Genomic DNA, 21,334 nt, shown 5'->3' on the forward strand with positions numbered 1-21,334 from the left:
GATAATACTCACATACTTTTACTTCTGCCTTTCACAATCTAAATAGAGTATTTATCCATGATGGTATTGGTAGTTTTACTTATACCTGAATACTTCTTTCACTACAGCTGTTTTATAATCGGTCCATACAGACAATCAATCATAAACTGATGGAAAGTCGCGGGTTGAGTTTACTTTTTTTTGGTGCGCGCGCTCCCGTGAAACCGAATACATGCACGCGAGAACGCGCCCCGCCCGCCGTTTACTCACCGCGTGCCCGAGCCGTCTCCGTAGGGCTGATGAAGCCATGTGCTGTCTCCATGGCGACAAGACCCCGGAAATACACCGCAAACCTGCCCGGAGGGGTGACTTTGGTTGGTTGATCAGCTTACTGCACGTTCATCTGCCGCTTTGTTTATCAGAGAGGGAGATCGATTTGTTTGTTTTGGTCGAGTCCGTGAACATGTCGGAGTCCGAGAAGGAGCTGGGCGAGCAGAGGGACAGCACGAAGAAGAAGAAGAAGAAGAAGAAGAAAGAGACGCCGAGCGGGAAGACGAAGAAGAAGCAGCAGCAGGGGGAGAGGCGGGAACAGGAAGTAGTGCAGCGGGAGCAGGTGGAAGAGGAGCACAGGTGAGTGGTTCTCCTGGGGGTACAAGTTCTTCACAGAACCACGGAGAGATGGTTCCGACAAGAAGTTTAGGGCTGGAGGATCCTTGAAATCCGAAAAAAACACACAGCTCCTTCAAAGTAAAAGCGCCGCGGCAGTCACCAAAATAAAAGAATGGAAACTTTGGAGGAGCAATGCTCCACTCAGCATGTACAGTATACTGCGTTCCTCGGTTTGACATCAATAATCTACAACTCTTCTATAGTCAAGTTTGTACAGTGGCACAGTTGGAACTTTTATCTTTCTTGTGTTTGCTGACAGTATGAAACAGTTTGACTTATGAGCAGCATTTAGAAAATGCGCTGCCAAACACCGCAAAACACGAATCGGAAGTGTTTCCAGAGGACAGTTAAAAGTGATGCGCAAGTCTGGCCACGCTTGTTGTTGCCGCGGATTTTGACTCACAGCGCTGTTAATGTTCTTTTTCTGTCAGTGGTGTTGTAAAATGAGATAAAAAGTAAGTGTTTTTGATGTATTTTAACATTGTGATCGCATGATTCAGATCTGTGCATCACTTTTAAGTGTCCTCTGGAAACACTTCCGTTTCGTTGCGGTCTATTTGCAGCGCTTTTTGTTAATGGGTAGATTAATTGATAATGAAAATGATTGATAGTTGCAGCCCTTATCATAAGTATGACCTGCTTTATTGATAAATGTATGTAAATAACTTCTAATTGGTTGAAATAAACTGTGTTTTTTTTGTGTGTGTGTGTGTGTGTCAGTGACTCTGTTGTGCTGCGCGGGATCTTCAAACTGGGGAAGAAGAGCCACGACGTCCTACTCACCCGAACCAGACTGACCTGGACCCCCATCACCCCTGAAACCCCTACAACAGGTCAGTTACTACGGTGGCAGGTTGTCATGGTGATCGTCGCCAACGGGCAGACAGACCGGTCTGTGTGTATGTCGAGGCAGCTGGCGCTGTAATGGAGAAGTTCTCTCATGTTGAGACCAACCTGAAACTTGACATCTGGACGCACACGTCCTCTTCACGGGGGTTGGTGTGGATGCTCCGCGTTGGCTCTTTATCAAACATAGGACATTTAACCAGGGCCCAGTTTCCCAAACAATGATTGATCGTTTTTCTGAAAGCAATTTTCATGAACACTCTTTTTTGGGAAGTCTTTTCCCAAAGCAGCAATGATCATTTCTGTGTCAGACCTGCTGTGTTTAAGCGGTAAACAACAAATGGAAAGAGAAGGAAAAAGAAAAGAGAAGATATGGACATTTTTATCATCAGTCAAGTAGAATTTCAGGCAGAAGAGAGAAATACACAAATCAATTGTTGAATTGATTTGTCGTGTCCTAGTTTGGTTTTATTATATTATTTTACAATCTATACTCTTACCTCATTTTAACTTAAATATCACCTAACAAAGAAAATGAGCATTCGTGATAAAAGTATAGACTTTAAAATTGTGAAAAACAGTTAAACTTGTAGTGTCTGGTTCCTCCTGCAGGTTCTGGAGCTTCTTAAGATGCCAAGATGACAAATTTTTTAAAACGGCAGCTCACAAACCAACGGGTGATGTCATGGTGGGTTGCCACTTGGTTTATACAGAGTGATCGATCCTTTAAACGTAACAGCGTCTGGTTCGGTCTCGTTGTGGTGATATTTTGGTGTGTGAGTTTGGAAATGTCTCGTGTTGTGTGTTAGTTTTTGGTTGAAATCCATTCAGCGAGAACCGGTTAGTGGAGCACGATGAAGGAGTAAATACAGTGTGTGTGTATGTGAGTGTGTATGTGTGTGTGTGCGTGTGCACGCGCCAATCTGTTTTGCTGTATTTCATCCAAGATAATGTCATTAAGCCAGAAGTGTGTGTGTGTGTGTGTGTGTGTGTGTGTGTGTGTGTGTGTGTGTGTGTGTGTGTGTGTGTGTGTGTGTGTGTGTGTGTGTGTGTGTGTGTGTGTGTGTGTGTGTGTGTGTGTGTGTGTGTGTGTGTGTGTGTGTGTGTGTGTGTGTGTGTGTGTTGGCAGTAGTATAGAGAGCAGTTGGTTCGGCCCGTGGGGGGTTATTAGAGTCTCTCAGTGTGAGGAGATTAACACACACACACACACACACACAGTATGCTGACAGGCTGACTGTGTGTGTGTTGATTATATATTTCTATATAAATGGATCAGCTGTTGTTGTTTATTTCTACACTTGAGTTCACCACGTCCCACACAGAGCAGCCTGAGGTGAGACCTGAGCTGTCAAGAGTTTTGTACCGAACCTCAGTTATTATACTCGCAACAATATGACAGAATCTATACTGACACAGATCATGCAATCTGCAGTTATCATACAAGAAACAAATATGTTTAGTACTGACGTAAAGCCATGGATCATACAGCAACAGTGAATTTAGTCTGAATTCTGTCTTTCAGCAAATTTGTGTGTGTGTGTGTGTGTGTGTGTGTGTGTGTGTGTGTGTGTGTGTGTGTGTGTGTGTGTGTGTGTGTGTGTGTGTGTGTGTGTGTGTGTGTGTGTGTGTGTGTGTGTGTGTGTGTGTGTGTGTGTGTGTGTGTGTGTGTGTGTGTGTGTGTGTGTGTGTGTGTGTGTGTGTGTGCGCGCGCGCGCGCAAACGTGTAGGCTAACTACAATCCATAACTCCCCACAGTCGGCCACATGGCCTGGCCACCATGAGAGTGGACTGCCACTGTGTGTGTGTGTGTGTGTGTGTGTGTGTGTGTGTGTGTGTGTGTGTGTGTGTGTGTGTGTGTGTGTGTGTGTGTGTGTGTGTGCGTGTGCGCGTGTGCGTGTTGGCACAGTGGGTTGGTGAGGGCTTGATGGGTAACTCATCACCATCTGGAACAAAGCAGCACACTACAGTACCTGTGTAGGGCAATACGCTCTGTGTATGTGTGTGTGTGTGTGCGTGTGCGTGTGTGTGCGCAGCACGGTAGGTTCTGTCAACTCAGATAAGTCATCTTCATTGAGGCGGATAGATCCCTGGAACAGTTTAATGTTGTTAATATGACAAAGTCACATATCTGCAGAATTTATTTTATTATTTATATATATTTTTTCTATTTTAGCCTCATTATCACAAAATCTGTCCATGGTCTGTCCTGCATTATCTGTTGTGACATAAATAAATAAAAACCCTGAATATATCTTTTAATAATTTTCAATATTAAATCAATGAGCAGAGAAAGAAGTTACAACAACAACCGGCTGTGACCCTGACATATGGACGCTGACCTCTCCGGCTGGACGAGGGGCGGGTGGTTATATGATATTTGATAACAGCAGGAGCTTATTTCATAGAGAGAAAGGGTTAATCAGCCACCATCAAATATGTCTAGCAGAGTTGACTATGTTTTTTTTAATGTGCAAAGGTCAGAGAGACATCTTGGTGTCAAATATATAGAACTTGAAAAGAAAAAAACAAGACTCTGCGGAAGCCTTATATCAACTCACATCCACTTTTGACATTTGTCACTTACACTGAAATCACATTAGGGGGAGTAAACAGTTCGTCTGTTTACATGGGTCCCATGAATAATGTTGTGAATATTTGAATATTTTCCTTGATAAATGAGTATAAAATGAATTGTTTATAGCCATGGTGAAACCAATGGCTATTAATATAACCTCATTTAAAATCCCGTAGACATTTGTAACTGTATGCTAATAACTAAAATGCAGCTACGGAAAAAAGTCTCCATCCTTCGCGATTTTATTGTTATGTTTGCTTCATTTGGAAAAAATGATCGAATTTATTTGTTAATTTAATATTTACGTTTATAATTGGCTTTTTATCGAACACCATTTCCCATAAGTCTTTTTACATTTTGCAGGATTAATGCCACAGTTGGGCAGAGGAGAGTGAAAGATGCTTGGTTGCCATTAGCTCAGATATTTCTTTCTTTTACAAATTTTACTCATGTTGGATCATCGTGGTGTAAATCAAAAATTCTGATAAGACTAATAACTGGCCTGGTTTGCAGTTGGATGTGTGCTATGACTATTTCCAGAAATCTTTGCTTTTGGGGCATATTTAAGTTGTAGTACCGCAGTCGGCCACCGGGACAAACAACAGACTTGAACAGGCTGCTGCACTGTGTAAGCTTGGTTATTAATAAACATGGTATGGAAAGAGTGTGCGTGTGTACCTGTTTGTGTGTGTGTACGTGTGTGTTATGCAACTCTGAGCTCCTCTCACATTATCCTCAGAAGACTGGATGATTCATTGGACAAGGACCAATCACATTTAAGAATTCCTCTGATTAGACTGACAGGTGCTGCTACACGTTCTGCTGATCAATGGATCAGTGATTGATAAAATTAATGATCTTATGCAAGATAAACACAGAGGAACCGGCAGCAGCACCTTACATTCACAGTATACTATGACTGACGGGAGGGTGGACAAAATAATGTGAACTGTGTTGGTGAATAGATAATGTTATTCACAAAATTAAAAAATTAATTACACAGTTAATATTTAATAAAAAATGTAAAACATACAACAAAGGAAAAATGGTAGACGTACAAAACTATCAAACAGTGATCTATAATAGCAATCATAATAGTCATTATAATAATAATACTCATGATTCTAAATAATGATGATTCGAATAGAAAAATAAACGAATTACAGGTCACAGATCAATATAACAATGTGATTGTTCAAACATCATGGTTCCTATAACTGATTCATCAGACAGAAAATGCAAGGGAGTAATTTAAAAAACATTTTGAAAATTGAGTAAATCCTCTCTTTTTGGTATCTGCTCAAAATCTGATTTATATGAGTTTTTCTGTAATTTTCATCTCCATGCATCCAGTACAGAGATATTTCCTGGACATTAGTGTAGCCTAGCTAAGCAAGAGTCTTGTTTCTTCCCCTGCAAAGATTTTTCATCTGTCATATAAGTTACAAATCAGATCTCTGTTCAGAAACATGAACACAGCTGGAGTAATCTTTAAAGAAACCAAAAAAAAACATTCTACACCCTTCCTCTCCCTCTGCAGGTGAGGCGTGCCCGCCGCAGCCAGGCGTGTTGCTGCTTCGGGACGTGTACGCGGTGAAGGTGAAGCGGCGGCGATCGGCGGGCCAGGAGTCGGGCGGAGCCGTGCTCGGCGTGGCCCTGTTCTGCTGCAGGAGGAGAGGCAGGAGGCTGGAGCAGGACACGCTTCAACTCCACAACGCCTCCGCGGAACACACTCACACCTGGTACAACACCCTGAAGGAGCTGCTCACAGGTGAGACACACGTTCAGCCACGATCATAATAATAATAATCATAATAATTATTCTCAATGAATTAATGTTAAGTAATTGAAATTAAGATTATTTGTTTTTATGTTTCAAAGACAAATTTATATATATAATTCTATTCTATTATCCTTATTCTTCCTCCTGTATGAATAATAAAACATCATATAGTCATCTGGGCGATATACATACAAAATAAAATCTTAATAATAAATATTAAGAGTTTTTAATAATAAAAACATACCATGTAATAGCATAAATCTTATAGATGAATGATTTTCTTTAAATCCTCGTCAGAACAAAACCCTGGTGAGCTCGGTGACGTTAAGTTTGTCTGATACATAAGTTACATAAGTGCTGAGAAGCACTGGAAACATGACTCAGTAATTCTCTGAGTGTTAGACTGTAAGATTGATGATGATGATGATGATGATGATGGAAAGTATTAAATATGTCTGATCCAAAAACAATACAGATACATTTGTGTTGATCAACACACTGTGATTAAAAACTGATTTTAGGTAATTCAGCAGAAACTTAATTTTGAACCATGTCACCTGTTATTACATTGCTCCAAGTAACCAGCAGTATGGATGGTTAGTGGCATGATCTGAAAAAATATAAATGAATAAATACAATTGCAAAACTCTCACGTGTCCGGCGATTAGCTTCATGTCAGACACGTGTGGTGCCGCTCATGCTCGGATTATAATTTCATTGTTTTCCATGAGTTTGCTCATCACTTAGTTTAATGAGGTGAGTCACAGTTACATCAGACAGGAGAGCTGCTAATCTGCTAATCCACCGGAACAAAGCGAGACACGCTCGCACACATGCACGCACACACACACCAGCAGCTAAATAATGTTGTCTGAGAGAGAGATTATCTAAAATACTGTCTATATAATCATGTTTGTGTCCAGTTCAATTTAATTCAAGTTGAAAGCCACCCTGCAGGGACTTGAGACACTTTGCCAAGACCCTCTACAGGGCCAAAAGTGTTTGGACATTCAAACATGATAGTTATAGAGCTAATCTGCCTGCTGTTCTAATGTGAAACAGTGTGTAAGATAGTACGAGCAAGTAAATGGACAAAAGCCCTTTCATTTTGTTCGGGCGGTGGCCTCTTTCTCCGACTCTTGTGACTCTTGTGTCTCGTCTCGTCTCTCCTCGGAGTGTATCTCACTGACTTAAATTACAATGATTGGTTACGAAGCATCACATGAGATGATTTACAACGTATGCAAAGGTTCTCTGAGTGTTTTCGGCCCACTAAACTAGTACAGGTTAGAAAAGTTGTGCAGGTTAAAGTAGAGACATGGTCTACATTTAATAGTTCAAGCAATCAGTCAAGTTGTGGTGATGGTCCCTTGGCAAAAGCCTCAGCCACGATTGCGTCTAGAATAGAACAGAAAGCCTTTCTGTCATTGTGTAACTCTTCATACAATGAGATTTAGGAGTGCAGCTCCCGCTGGTGCATTTGTATGTTGTCAGTGTCAGAAGTGGAAAAAATGGGAATTATAGAAAATATATAGTCTTCCCACTCCCTCTTCTCCCTCAGTGTTGTCTGCCATTAAGGTAAGTGTGTGTGTGTGTGTGTGTGTGTGTGTGTGTGTGTGTGTGTGTGTGTGTGTGTGTGTGTGTGTGTGTGTGTGTGTGTGTGTGTGTGTGTGTGTGTGTGTGTGTGTGTGTGTGTGTGTGTGTGTGTGTGTGTGTGTGTGTGTGTGTGTGTGTGTGTGGAAAATCACGTTTCTATGCTTGAACCTCAGCGACACGACGGGTCCTCAGAGGACCTGCTTAGTAAAGTTCTGGACGTTGCCGCAGGCTGAATTTCCCAGACGCCGATTTTCCCAGGTGCACTGTAGTGGGCGGTGCCTTGCTGACACTTCACACACAATAGAAATGTTGGGAGTGCTGGGTGTGATGTATTTAACTCACTCACACACACACACACACACATTACACTTCAGGTTTTCTATGTTCATCCCGTGATGTCAGGTCCAACAGAGACGTTACAAGCCATCCCTAAATGGAGAGGTCGAGGGTCACGCACACACGCCACCGTCGTCCCGTCACCATGGCATCGGTCTGACACATTATCGCTGGTCACCTGTCCGTCCGTCAGTCTGTCCATCAAACCAGATTACCCATGAGGCCCCTGCAGCGGAGAGTCACAACTTCTTTAGGTGTTGGTCCGTGGCCTCGCACACACGCACGCAAGCACACACACACACACACACACACACACACAGACACACACACACAGACACTCATGAATGGCTCACAGGTCGTGTGTCAGCTCGCATGGTCACACTGCACATCAAACTGTGAAGGCTTTTGTGATTTCGTGACTTTACACACTGCAGCGGAGGAGTCTGTGAGCATGAGTGTGTGTGTGTGTGTGTGTGTGGAAGGTGAACACACTCTGTCGCGCTGCCGCTGTGTGGACATTAAGCCTATTTTCCAGCCAGAGGTCAGTGTGAAAAGCGTATTGTTTCGTGAATCATGGACGTTGCGAAGCGGGCAGTCCACTGCCACTTCTTAACCTTCGGGTCCGAAACATTCAGCCGCACAATGGCGAGCGGAGCGCAGACACTTCCTGTCTCCTGTGAGCGTTATTCTGTTTTACCGTTTGCTGTGGGAAGCAGCTGCGTGACACTGTGCAGAGAGTGAATGGCAGTCAGGGTGACAAAAGGGCGAGCGGTGACGCTGTATAGAGTCTGCTCCCATACGCGCACTCAGACGGCGGGATGGATTGACTGCAGTTGTTAAACGGTGACTGACAGGACAGTGGCGGTGGTTTGTGGCAACGCTCACAGCACGACTGTACTGAGCTCGCCCATACTATTGAGCGTGTTTAATTCATGTATTTTTCTTCCTTAAGTTAGTTTTTTAACGCCAAGCGCAGCCACATAAGAAGTTAATACAACATTTTAACATATGCAGTAGTTTAAAGAGTTTGATGTGTTACATCAGTGGACTTCAAAATGACATGAGGTGCCTAAACTCTTACTGTCATGTGACCAACACAACCAGGTGAATCACACAGTGAGCAGCGTGTGTGTGTGTGTTACATATTAACTCTTGTCTGTGGAGTCGAGGACTGTATCCATGGTGACATGCCTTCCTATCTCTCTTTCTCTCTTTCATATTCAGGTTTTATTAGTTTGTCAGGAAACAAACTTTATTGTGCAGCACACATTCATATACCTCACTCACCTTATTGATGTATGCTACAAGAGATCGAACTTTACGCCCTCCACCTGTACTTCCCTGTACTTGGTCATCCCTTCATTTCTCATTCAGAACCATCATCAGATCAAAAAAAAGCTCAAATACTGTATATTAAATTCAGCGTGAAATGAAATCGAGAATAGCAGCAAATGTTCTCATTGGAAAAGCTGGAACGAGACAACTAGAAGCGTTTACCTAAGAAAAAAATAGAGTCTGATTAATTAAAAGCCTTTAATTGATTGAGCCCGAACCTAAATATAATCTGTTTTGGTCGACAATATTCAGAAGCTCAGTCTTCGGCGCTTGGGATTGTGTCCGGGATTGTTTACCATGGTGATGCCTCATCAGCACCATAGCAACCGACCGCTCGGCCCGATGCGGGGAGATGATCTGATGGACACTTGATCTCTCCTTCTCCTTCTTGGAAAAATATCAACAACTAGAATGACATCATGTCCTATGAGACTGTATGTGAGAGAGAGCATCAATCATGCATAGAGAGAGAGAGGGGGGGGGGGGGGCGTGGAGATAAAGTGGTCTGTTTTTGTTGTTCAGGATCAGAATAGACAATAAATATTTTTCTTGTCATGGAACTGTGATTTTTAGATCAGTCGGTCAGAAAAGCTCTGAGAATCAATCTGCTTCTATTAACAGATTAACAGTTTACTCTGCTGTTCAGCCACTAGGTTAGTTTTACTATAACCTGAAGTCTTGTATATATTCACATTATTAGTCAAGTTTTTGTTGCCTTTTTTTGTTGTTCAAGTAAAGTAAAAACAAGTAAACCTGCAGCAAACGTTTGAAATATCTTTCTTTTTATTTTTATGAACTTAAAGAGATAGAAAAATATTAAGTGGTAATTGTGGCATCACTGGTTTCGAACTCTTTGCATTGCCTGGTAATGTTTAGGATTTTTTCAACCACTCTTCCTGAAAGATCCACCTTCTAAATTCTAAAATATTTTCAAACGGTCCTCGCACACACACATGTTCACTTCAGAGGATTTTGAGATCTGCCCTCGATCACTGCCCTTTTCACTTTCACTCTCTTGCTGGCTGCAGGACATTTCACATCCAGAATGTACTCGTATTTAGATGAAATCATTCTTCCCTCTCTCCCCGCGGTGCTTCCTGTGCCAACGGCTGCTACAGCTGGCATAAAGTGCTGCTCCTCAACAGATTTATGGACATGCATTTGTGACCCGGGGAGTTAAAGCCACACTGAGTGAGTGCATCATGTCTGTGTGTTCAAATTGGACTGGGCTATGAGTCTGAATTAAAAGTTGTAGTCATGTACATTTGGGCTCACACATGAATCATGTTTTAGGCCAAAGGAGTGGAGCTTCTGGTAATGGTGGGGGTCCAGTAGAGAGAGAGAGGAGTGGTGGGGGCGATGGGTAGATCCTCTTCACGGGAAGTCCTGAGAGCCCGGTCCGAGCTGTGGGGTGGAGTGATGGCAGGGGGTGCACGTGTGTGTGTGTGTGTGTGTGTGTGTGTGTGTGTGTGTGTGTGTGTGTGTGTGTGTGTGTGTGTGTGTGTGTGTGTGTGTGTGTGTGTGTGTGTGTGTGTGTGTGTGTGTGTGTGTGTGTGTGTGTGTGTGTGTGTGTGTGTGTGTGTGTGTGTGTGTGTGTGTGTGTGTGTGTGTGGGGTCATTAACAGGGCGAGGTCATGGCCTGTTGGGAGCAGCTTATTGTAATGAGCTGGATAATGGAGCTTGTGTGTGTGTGTGTGTGTGTGTGTGTATATTGATCTGTGCTGGTCTATAGGGATTCATAATGCGGTTTCAAAATCTGCCTAATGATGAGCTGTACAGGGGGTTAGTGTGTGTGTGTGCGTGTGTGTGTGTGTGTGTCTGTAGTTAGGAGTCAATACCATGTAACCACACACACAATCTACCAGCATTGAAAATGATATTTTGAGTATTTTGCATCATACAGGCCATCAAACAGAAATGATGTGAAATTGTGATGGGTATTGTCCTCTTCTTTTTAACATTTGATAGACTAAACAGTTGCACACCAGAAGTTCAATGATGAGCAAAACCAAAAACTGTTTCCCCCGTGTTCATGTATCATTGTTCTCTTATAGACTCAACGTTTGACTCAGTACTCAACTGTGTGTGTGTGTGTGTGTGTGTGTGTGTGTGTGTGTGTGTGTGTGTGTGTGTGTGTGTGTGTGTGTGTGTGTGTGTGTGTGTGTGTGTGTGTGTGTGTGTGTGTGTGTGTGTGTGTGTGTGTGTGTGTGTGTGTGTGTGTGTGTGTGTGTGTGTGTGTGTGTGTGTGTGTGTGCAGCGTTCAGTCGTCCCAGGTATCTGAAGGTGTTCATCAACCCCAGCAGCTACAAGAAGGAGTCGGTGCACATCTATAGAGAACACGTGGCTCCGCTCTTCAAGATGGCCGACGTCCGCACCGACATCACCGGTCTGTCCAGCCGCCTGTTCATTTTTTTGTCCTGATCAGTTTTACGACAAATGGTATTGATTGTTACGTTAAACCTCACACTGACCTTGGGTCACATCATACATCTCACACACATATTATGAGAAAATTTTGTGAAAAATTGTTGCAGTAGTTCGATCCCGTCTTTATCGACATCACAGAAGATGGGAAATCTTTTTGTGTGTGTGTGTGTGTAGGAGGTCCATAGGTCAGAGTTAATGGCAGTCTCTGGTCGCTTGGTAACCTGATACAGAGGGCGGAGCCAAGCCCCATCTGTTGTAACAGAGGGAGACGGCCTGCTCCTCTTCTTTCCTTGTTTCCTTTCTCTTTCTCTCATTGTCTCCTTTCCTTTCCTTTCCTTTCCTTTTCTTGTTTCCCTTCTTTCTTGTGTCGCTCTTGTTGTCTCCTCCTCTTTCCTGTCCGTTTCTTTTTTTCACCTTGTTTGCTCTTCTTTCCTCTCTCTCCTCTGTCATCTCCTCCTTTCTTTCTCTGTATCATCTCCTTGTTTCCTCCCTTATCGCCTCTTCTTCCCTCTTCCCTCTGTTTGTCTTTCCTTTCTTTTCCTCTTGTTGGCTCCTTTCCTTGTCTTTCCTTCCCTTTTCCCCTTTGCTGTCCTTGTTACCTCCTCTTGTTTCCTCCTTTTATCTCCTTTTTTCTCTTTGCGGCTTTGCTGTTCTTATCCTGGCTTCCTCTCCTCCTCCTGCTCCTCCTCCTCTCCTCCTCCTCTCCTCTCATCCTCTCAGCAGATGGTGTGATATCCGTTGTCCGACTTTTTCTTGGCAGCCATCAAACACACACTAGTGTACATGTGACCACACACATGCATGAACACTCTCTGTCTCTGTCCGTCTCAATGTCTCTCCATCTGTTTACCCCTCTCTCTCTCTCCCCTTTCACTCGTTCTCTCTCTCTCTCTCTCTCTCTGTCTGCAGTGACGGAGAGGAAGGGTCATGCTCTCTCAGTGATGAAGGAATGCAAGCTGGATGAATATGATGGGTTAGTTGTCTCTCATCCCTTGTCTCTCTGTCTCTTGTGATTTTAAAAGGTCTTTACTTCTTTTTCCTGAAAATAAAATGTTATTTCTTGCCATAGATTAACTTTGTTAACTAACTTATTTTAATAAAATGTTTGTATTTAATCTTTTTTAAATTAGATACAGTGTCCTTTCAATTTTACAGTGGAAAATAAAGTCTAACATTTTGAAAGCTAAATGAAGTTTGAGTTATAAGATGAAGACCCAGTTGTTAAATTTAAGTGTCAAGTTCACCTTAAACTGTGGCATCATCCTTCCACAATAGGCAGAACGGAACCAGATAATCAAGTTTACTGTCAGAGGCTGACACTAAAACACACTGACCCAGACTGATTACACGCTCACAAGTCTCCACACACGCACACACACACTCACAAACAGGGGAGGTCAAACACCAAGAGCTAACTGCGCTTACCTCTCTAATATAAGTAAAGAAAATTGTTTTTTATGAAACAAACAAATAAATGAAACAAATAACAACAACAAACACAAAACACTGATCAAACTCCCATCACTCTATCTGGTCCGTGTGTGTGTGTGTGTGTGTGTGTGTGTGTGTGTGTGTGTGTGTGTGTGTGTGTGTGTGTGTGTGTGTGTGTGTGTGTGTGTGTGTGTGTGTGTGTGTGTGTGTGTGTGTGTGTGTGTGTGTGTGTGTGTGTGTGTGTGTGTGTGTGTGTGTGTGTGTAAGCAGCTTTTGTGCTCAGCCCTCAAAAAGCTTAATGTGCTTAGAGAAGATTAGCTCAGCACTGCTAAGCTAGCTGCTGTGTGTGTGTGTGTGTGTGTGTGTGTGTGTGTGTGTGTGTGTGTGTGTGTGTGTGTGTGTGTGTGTGTGTGTGTGTGTGTGTGTGTGTGTGTGTGTGTGTGTGTGTGTGTGTGTGTGTGTGTGTGTGTGTGTGTGTGTGTGTGTGTGTGTGTGTGTGACTGCTCTGGCGAGGATTTGGTTGAAACCTACATTTGCCAATTAGGCTGGCTGTCACCGTGGCGACCGCAGCTTCAGGTAATCCCGCACACAGGGGGTGGGGGAGGAGGCGGAGTCTGTTCACCTCACATTTGAGGATGAGGATGAACCTTATCGCTTTTCGGTGAACTCCTGAAAACAAGGATAAGACAGACCAGACCAAAAAAATCAAGTCATGATGATTACTGTTATCACTGTTTTTGTATTTTCAATACAATATCTAGTTTTGATACTGATAAAAGAAACAATACAATAATTTGATTATTTAAAACACATTGATATAATCTGTTGTTGTTTTTTTGTTCAATAGCAGAAGTGTTTTCAACATTTTACTCAATAAAATAGGCCAACTTTTGATTAAAATAAATAAATAAAAACTTTAAAAATATTTTTGGGATGGCGGCCTTTACAAAAACATAAGTTAAATCATGTTGACACCTGTTTGATTCTACCTGTCTACCTATGCTGACACCTGACTGTCTGTCTGTCAGGGTGGTGTGTGTCGGGGGTGACGGTTCAGTGGCCGAGCTGTGTCACGCTCTGGTCCTCCGAGCTCAGCTGGACGCAGACTCTCCAGAGAAACCAGTGAGACCAGTGCTGCCGCTGGGCATCATTCCTGCTGGTGAGAGAGAGGACATACAAATAGATTCCACAGCATGTAGATCCACACACACACACACACAATATGTATCACACATTTTTTCCTTTTATTCACTGTCTGTTTGTCTGTCCGTCTCTACAGGCTCTACAGATGTGGTTTCTTGTTCTGTTCATGGTGTCCGAGATCCAGTCACAGCAGCCCTCCACATCGTACTGGGTAGGTTCTACTTGTTCTAGATCACATCATCGTTCATTGATCACGCCATCCTAGCTCCATTGGCCGTGGTGGACTCTACCTGTTCTTAGTCTATACTCAATCTGTAATAAGATTTGCGTGTTCTAGATCTTTCGGTGCATTGTACTGGGTGAGTTCAAGCTCAGGGAGCCAATCAGGAGCTTGTGTGCTTGCTGAGGTTTGATGTGATTGGCTGATGGTTCCTCAGACAGGTTAGTAGTCTGAGACAAAAAAAACCCCGGAATAACAGAAGGGCAGAGGTGGGGGCAGATGTCTAACAGCAGGATCAGTTTCACACTGAATCACAGGTTTACTCGTTGTGACCACGCCCCTTTTCACATCAACTCCGCCCCCCCCCTCTCAGGTAAACCTGCCTACCAATGATGGCGGTTAATTAACACTAATTAACACTGGAAGGTGTGTGTGTGTGTGTGTGTGTGTGTGTGTGTGTGTGTGTGTGTGTGTGTGTGTGTGTGTGTGTGTGTGTGTGTGTGTGTGTGTGTGTGTGTGTGTGTGTGTGTGTGTGTGTGTGTGTGTGTGTGTGTGTGTGTGACAGATGGGAATCTTCTATGGATCTAATGAGTCTAATTCCAGAACAATAGTGAACATTTAAAATTCCCAGGCAGGATGCTGTTCCCACAGACATCAGGTGAGGTTGGATGTGGTCACGACACTCCCAGGTGGACAAAGTTTAATTTTTTTAGTTTATAAATAGAATTCGGCAAGCACATTATCTGCTGTTTATATGTTAAAAATAAATGAAGGGGGCACCTTTTTAAGAATAGCTGATCTCATTGACACACTGACTGTCTCATCTTTAATCCTCACCACAAACGCACGCACAAACACACACACACACACACACGCACACACACACACACACACGCACGCACACACTGATAAAATGCCATATGGTGAGGAAATCAGATTCTATCCAGAAAGAAAGACAGGCAGTCAGTCAGTCAGACAGGTGGGGAGACAGCAGTTCAGTAGGTTACAGCAGGTATGTGGCCAGATGGCACGCTGTGTGTGTGTGTGTGTGTGTGTGTGTGTGTGTGTGTGTGTGTGTGTGTGTGTGTGTGTGTGTGTGTGTGTGTGTGTGTGTGTGTGTGTGTGTGTGTGTGTGTGTGTGTGTGTGTGTGTGTGTGTGTGTGTGTGTGTGTGTGTACACAGTCTGTAGGAAAACTAACAAAACGGTTTCTGCTGTACTGTATATTCATGCTACTTTCAGATATCAGGTTCCGCAGTCTGGTTGTCTGGGCCGTTCCACACTGAGCAATCTGAGAAAACATTTTTTAACAACAGAAATTACAAAATAGAAAGTTATCCGATGACATCCCATTTAATTAGCAATATTCTGATCATTAAAGTGACTGTTGTTTAAACTGGGAATGTGCAGGTCCAATAAAAAAGTAGAAATTTAAAATGACAAAGGTCTGATTTATTGTTTCTTACCTGCAGTAGATAGTAACATTAATTACACATCCATAATATACTAGTGGAGTTTTATTATTGGTCGTGGTTTTTCAAAATGTAAGGTAGCTGTGAATGTGTGAAAAATTCGACTGAAAGAAGTTTATAGATATTCACACGCACACACACACACACTCCTGACCTCTTTCTGTGGTCCATATTTTGAGTTTTGCTTCTCATGAATATTAATAAGATTCTCACCATCAGACCACTTGGCCTCCTTACAGACGGTGTGTGTGTGTGTGTGTGTGTGTGTGTGTGTGTGTGTGTGTGTGTAGAGGGTGCTAATGTTTTTCTAATAAATATTAAGATCTTTTTTTAAACATCTGTATTTAACCCCGCCTCTCTCTCTCACACACACACACACACACACACACACACACAGGTCACAAGCAGCAGGTGGACATGTGCAGCTTCTCGTCTCTCGGTCAGTTGGTGTGTTTCGGTTTCTCCGCCATGTTCGGCTTCGGCGGGCAGAGCTTGGCGCGGGCGGAGAAAAAGCGGTGGATGCCGACGTCGCGGCGACGAGAGTACGCCCTGGTGAAGACGCTGGCTAGACTAAGGTAACACACTTTTTTTAAATTATAAAGACTTATTATTATCTCAGGTCTAATTTATTTTGGGCTAAGATTGTTTTGGTGCTTTGGGCTGAATGTTTCTTAAGTGTGGAGTCGTGCACTACTTAATTGTCATATCTATAAGATGCTAAATCTCGCAATCCCTGTGGGAAGTTGTCAGAAACAAAATTTTCCAAAATTTCTGTCTGTGTCTCCCTCAGACCAGAGGACTGTCAGTTGTCTTTCCTCCCGGCGAAGACGTCAACCAGGAATCTGTCTGAGCATCGGTAAGAATCACACAAGACAAAATGTTTGTCAAAGTGAGAACTGTACAGAGTAAAGTTACCAAAACTGTCAAACTAAAACTAACAGTTTGTTTCCCAGAAGTTAGTCATGTTTCAAAACAAAGTTTCATCTCGTGTCTCTCAGAGACAACCAGGATCTGGACCGCGGTCCAGAGGAGACCTGGACGACCAATCAGGGCCTGTATCTGAACATCAGCATCATGTCCATCCCCTGTCTGAGTCCACATGCACCTCGAGGACTGGCTCCCAACACAAGGTACACAGACTTCACAATTTGTTTCAAGTCACCTGCGTTGTGCGACCTCGAACACACCACCAGGCATGTTACCACCTTCAAAGTTCTCCTCCACTTCCTGTTTGTTGCAGTTTGGCAAATGGCAGCGCGGCACTGATCGCAGTGGGAAACACCTCCAGGTCCGAGTTCATCAAACACCTGAAGAGGTACAGCAGCTCCAGTGAACCGGTGAGAGCAGAGCTGTCAATCAAACAGTCCTCCTGTTCGTGGAGAGGCAATGTATCTAATTCAAATTCATCATCTAAACTTATCACGTCCTCGTTTTGCTACTTTTACTTTACAAATTAACCTGAGAACTTCTTCCACCACTGTTCGCTCTTGACTTCGCCGCGCTAAAAGAAGCAAATTAGTTAATGAGTAGATTAGCCTGGGTCAGCGTGGCCTGGCTCGGCATGTGAGACTGCACACTAACCCACTTACTAAATTTACTGCGTTCGTGTGTGTGTGCGTGTGGCGTTCACAGTCCTGTCGGGTAAACAGGCTGTTTACTCGCTGACCTACATCCAGACGGACAGCTCAGCATCAGACATGACAAGACGGGGGCATCCTAGTGGTGCAGGAGACAAGTAACCATGACAACCTCGGTTTGTGTCCCACTGCGGCTGCTGGATGTCACCCGAGTCCGACCGGCCAGGTGCCGTCCGCGTAAATAAGATTTTACCTAAATTTACAGCAGTGTGATTTTTAAAAAACAGCGTCAGAAACATCTTCTCTGCCTTTAACAGCTCAGTCACATTTTTATTAATATCTATTGAAGTAGGTTTCTTCCAAAGTTACAGCAACACACACACCTGAGGAAGATACCTTAGAGGAATCATACCAATTGAAAATATATGTACAGTAAATATTATCTGGAAACATACCTCCTAACTCAAGTCGGTACTAAATGTAGAGAAAAGACCCCCTACGAGTGTGTATAATGTGTATATCATGACATATATATACTGTTACTTCCTGTTATAAGTAACAGATACATTAATGTTCAAGCAGTTCGACTTTTTCCATTATGGATCAATATCCATGGTTGGTTGTTTTTTTTGCATTGCAACATATTTTAAAAGATGTAAATATAGTTTTGTCTGAATTTTCTTAATATGTAAAGTAATTTAAAGTTAGATAATTATGATGTAAAGCACTTTGAGATTGCTTTTAGCAATGAAAAATTAGATATAATAATATATTATTTTTCCTCAGGAACATGTTGGAGTAGAAGTAAGTGCCATGAAAGTAAAGAAGATACAGTATGTGATAAGTTAATGAATTATCTTTTAATAAGTAAGATAAAAATAAGTAGGTGCTAACTGTAATGGTGTAAATGTATTTACACTATAAACAATGAAGTTGTTTAAAAGACATTCTAGAAAAATTGTGTATCCAGCCTGACAGCTTCATTTTAAGAAAAAAACCCAATGAGGAAAGAAAGAAGAGACACAGTTCGTCCCTCTGTCTGTGTTTTGGTCTTTGCTGCCCCCTGTTGGAGCTGCACAGTGTTACAGTGGAGGCAACAGGGCAGTAAACAGGAAGAAACCAGGTCACTGCTGCAGTTTAACAAGCTGCTTAACGAGGATCCCAAATAGCTCACCTCCTCATGTGACCTTTGACACACCCACTAACACACACACACACACACACACACATACACACACACTGCCTGTCTGTCCTGGTCACTGTCTGATTTTCCCTCTGCAGTTCAGCTTCTCCTTCGTGGACACGCACGCCGTGTCAGCGGTGAGGATCCGCCCCCGTTCCCTCGTTGGTTGGACGGAGGAGGAGGAGGAGAGTGAGGAGGAGGAGGGCGAATCCAGACCAACGCCCATCATCCAATCAGAGGGGGCCGCCTTCCCCTGGAACATCGACGGAGAGCTGGTGGAGATCGCTAACGAAGTGCTCGTCAGGTACGACGACAAAAAAAATCTTCGAAATATAATCATCATAAATATTCTTATTGACGGTGTATTACAGAGCGAAACGGGGACGAGTCTAATGATTCATTTGATTAGCAATTAACATGTCGGCCATTTTCTTGAGAAACTAATTTAGCTTGTTTTATAAAATGTTTCTAAAAATATTTGCAATATCAATTTCTGAAAGTGTGTGTGTGTGTGTGTGTGTGTTTGTGTTCGTGTGTGGTGCGTTCAGGGTCCACCCGCGGCTCATCACTCTGTGCGGGGAGGAGTTGGATGAGGCTGAATCAACCATATCCTGCAGTTGCTTCTGAGTCCAGCTGAGGTGTGTGTGTGTGTGTGTGTGTGTGTGTGTGTGTGTGTGTGTGTGTGTGTGTGTGTGTGTGTGTGTGTGTGTGTGTGTGTGTGTGTGTGTGTGTGTGTGTGTGTGTGTGTGTGTGTGTGTGTGTGTGTGTGTGTGTGTGAGACCAAGACACATCGCCATGGTAACAATGACTCAGCAGTCCCCTCTAGGTCGTAATATTTTCAGTAGAGTTGAGAACTAATGTCGAAGTTTCCCTCACAGCTGCATTAACTTATGTTTTATTTTTTACCCCATAAGTTAACTTATGAGCTACCTTTATTAACTGTGCTTTATACGTTTGTTACTTAAAGATTAATGATTTATATTCAAATGAATGTTTACATTTTTCTATGTTGTAATTGGGCTGCCAGCTTTTCTCTGATGACTCTTTTTTTTAAATTAATTTGTGTTGCATTGTTTTTGTTACAAGTTTCACTTTTTAATTCATCTCTCTCTCTGGTTCTGCAGCAGTGATTGATGATTTTGATTAATTCTTTGAAAAAAAGCACAAAAAAAATCATGTGAAATGTTTATAAGCATTAGTAGTGACAATAACATGGGAATTTACCAACAATGGGAGATATTTATGATAAATAAAGATCTAAAGAGAGTTCAAAATATAAATGTGGGCCAAAAAAAACTAGTCACATAGTCAAACTGAATTCTGCAAAAATAATGACAGGGTGAGTTTATTGTGTCCAAAGTCTGTAAAAGTTTTATATTTGAATATTAAAGAGCTGTTTGCACAGTTTTTTTTAAATGTAGAAGCTTTGTTAAATGAGATCATCTAGATTTTCTTCAAGTCACGGGGAAAAAAATGTACAAGTTGTTGTTTAAATAGAAAAACTTTTGTCTTTTTAATAGAGAAGTGTTGATAAAAAGCAGTGAGACTCTCCAGTGCAGAACACATTCACATAAACAAAAAATAACAACAAACTAATTTATTAAAGTAATTAAAACATCTGTGTGTGTGTGTGATGTGCATTTGTACTAAACAGATAAACAGACGTGAGGGTGGCGGCTGTTTTAACCGTCTGGATTCACAGAACACAGACGGATAAAACAATGCTTTTTTAATACTTTCATTACATTAAACATTTTTTTAAAAGCTGATTTTCAAGTTCATATGATTCAACTTCATGGCTCAATGTGTTTCTGTCTGTTACTGTGCTTTGGCGACTGTGAAGCTTCTTTTTTTTTACAAACAAGCGGGAAAATCCAGTAAAACACACATTTTAACACATAAACATATTTTTACGAACATTTCTAAAAAGCGCTTTGTAGTAGATAAAAGTATCACTGATGTCAAACAGACAAAACAGTTGAAACCGAACTTGATGTCACATGATATGTGTGTTTCTAGGAGCGGAGCTCTTGTTTTTTTCTGACATCTACAGTACAGGCCTCCAGACGTGCTCATGTGGCTCCGCCCGGCTGTACTTTGTTCCCATTTTTTTTGTTTTTTGGCACAAAACGGTTTCCTGCTACATTTCCCTGAACAGAATAACGGCGGAGGAAAACAGTCACACAGCGCACCACAACATCAGACAACAGTGTGAAATCTGACCGAGGATGGGGGGGGGTCCATTCTGCTAAGAACGTCTCCATCTGTCCTCCATCCTCTGACCAGGAAATGAATCAAGATGGATGTTTCCAGACGGCTCGCTGTTGTTCAACGCTGCACATTTGCGCGTGAAAAACACAGATTCTCATCACCCACGTGACCAAAAACAACCTATTGTGAGACGTTTTACCAGTTTAAATGCTGTTGTGACCAGGAACTCAAACAAACAGACAAGGGTGCAAACAGACAAAAGACAAAAGACCAAAAAAGGAGATAAGTTGTTCACTGTCCAATAAAACGCAGCACAGGGGCGACTTGACAGCCAAATGTTTGGGACGCATCCACATGCAGTGTGTGTCCTCAGTTCGACTCCTTGTCCTCCATGTCTTTTCCCCCTCCTCCCTCTCACCTGCGTTTCCTTCTCTTTCCACTGTCTCTTATTCAATAATGTTTGTTTTCGACACAAACTCATGTTGTCCCAGCTGCCGGCGCTCGACTTCTTCTGTCTGGACGACGACGACGTTGTGTGTGTGTGTGTGTGTGT

At 42.6% G+C, this 21,334-nt stretch overlaps 1 protein-coding gene across 2 annotated transcripts; it reads left to right on the forward strand.

Annotated features, from left to right (window-relative positions):
- Positions 1-240: 240 nt before the first annotated feature.
- Positions 241-20,893, forward strand: cerkl (ceramide kinase-like). Of its 2 annotated transcripts, XM_035604505.2 has the most exons (13): positions 241-609; positions 1,369-1,481; positions 5,610-5,840; positions 11,377-11,505; positions 12,456-12,519; positions 14,006-14,136; positions 14,257-14,331; positions 16,208-16,385; positions 16,601-16,666; positions 16,809-16,940; positions 17,051-17,147; positions 18,669-18,874; positions 19,119-20,893. In XM_035604505.2, exons 1-13 carry the CDS (start codon positions 287-289, stop codon positions 19,195-19,197), a joined length of 1,824 nt encoding a protein of 607 aa, XP_035460398.1. In that variant the 5' UTR covers positions 241-286; the 3' UTR covers positions 19,198-20,893. The 2 variants fall into 2 exon arrangements, with proteins under 2 accessions (XP_035460398.1, XP_047193139.1); XM_047337183.1 differs by lacking the exon at positions 19,119-20,893 and having other exon boundaries at positions 17,051-17,125; positions 18,669-18,852.
- The last annotated feature ends 441 nt before the right edge of the window (positions 20,894-21,334 follow it).

The sequence above is a fragment of the Scophthalmus maximus genome, chromosome 14, assembly GCF_022379125.1.
Source record: "Scophthalmus maximus strain ysfricsl-2021 chromosome 14, ASM2237912v1, whole genome shotgun sequence".
Classification (NCBI taxonomy): domain Eukaryota; kingdom Metazoa; phylum Chordata; class Actinopteri; order Pleuronectiformes; family Scophthalmidae; genus Scophthalmus; species Scophthalmus maximus.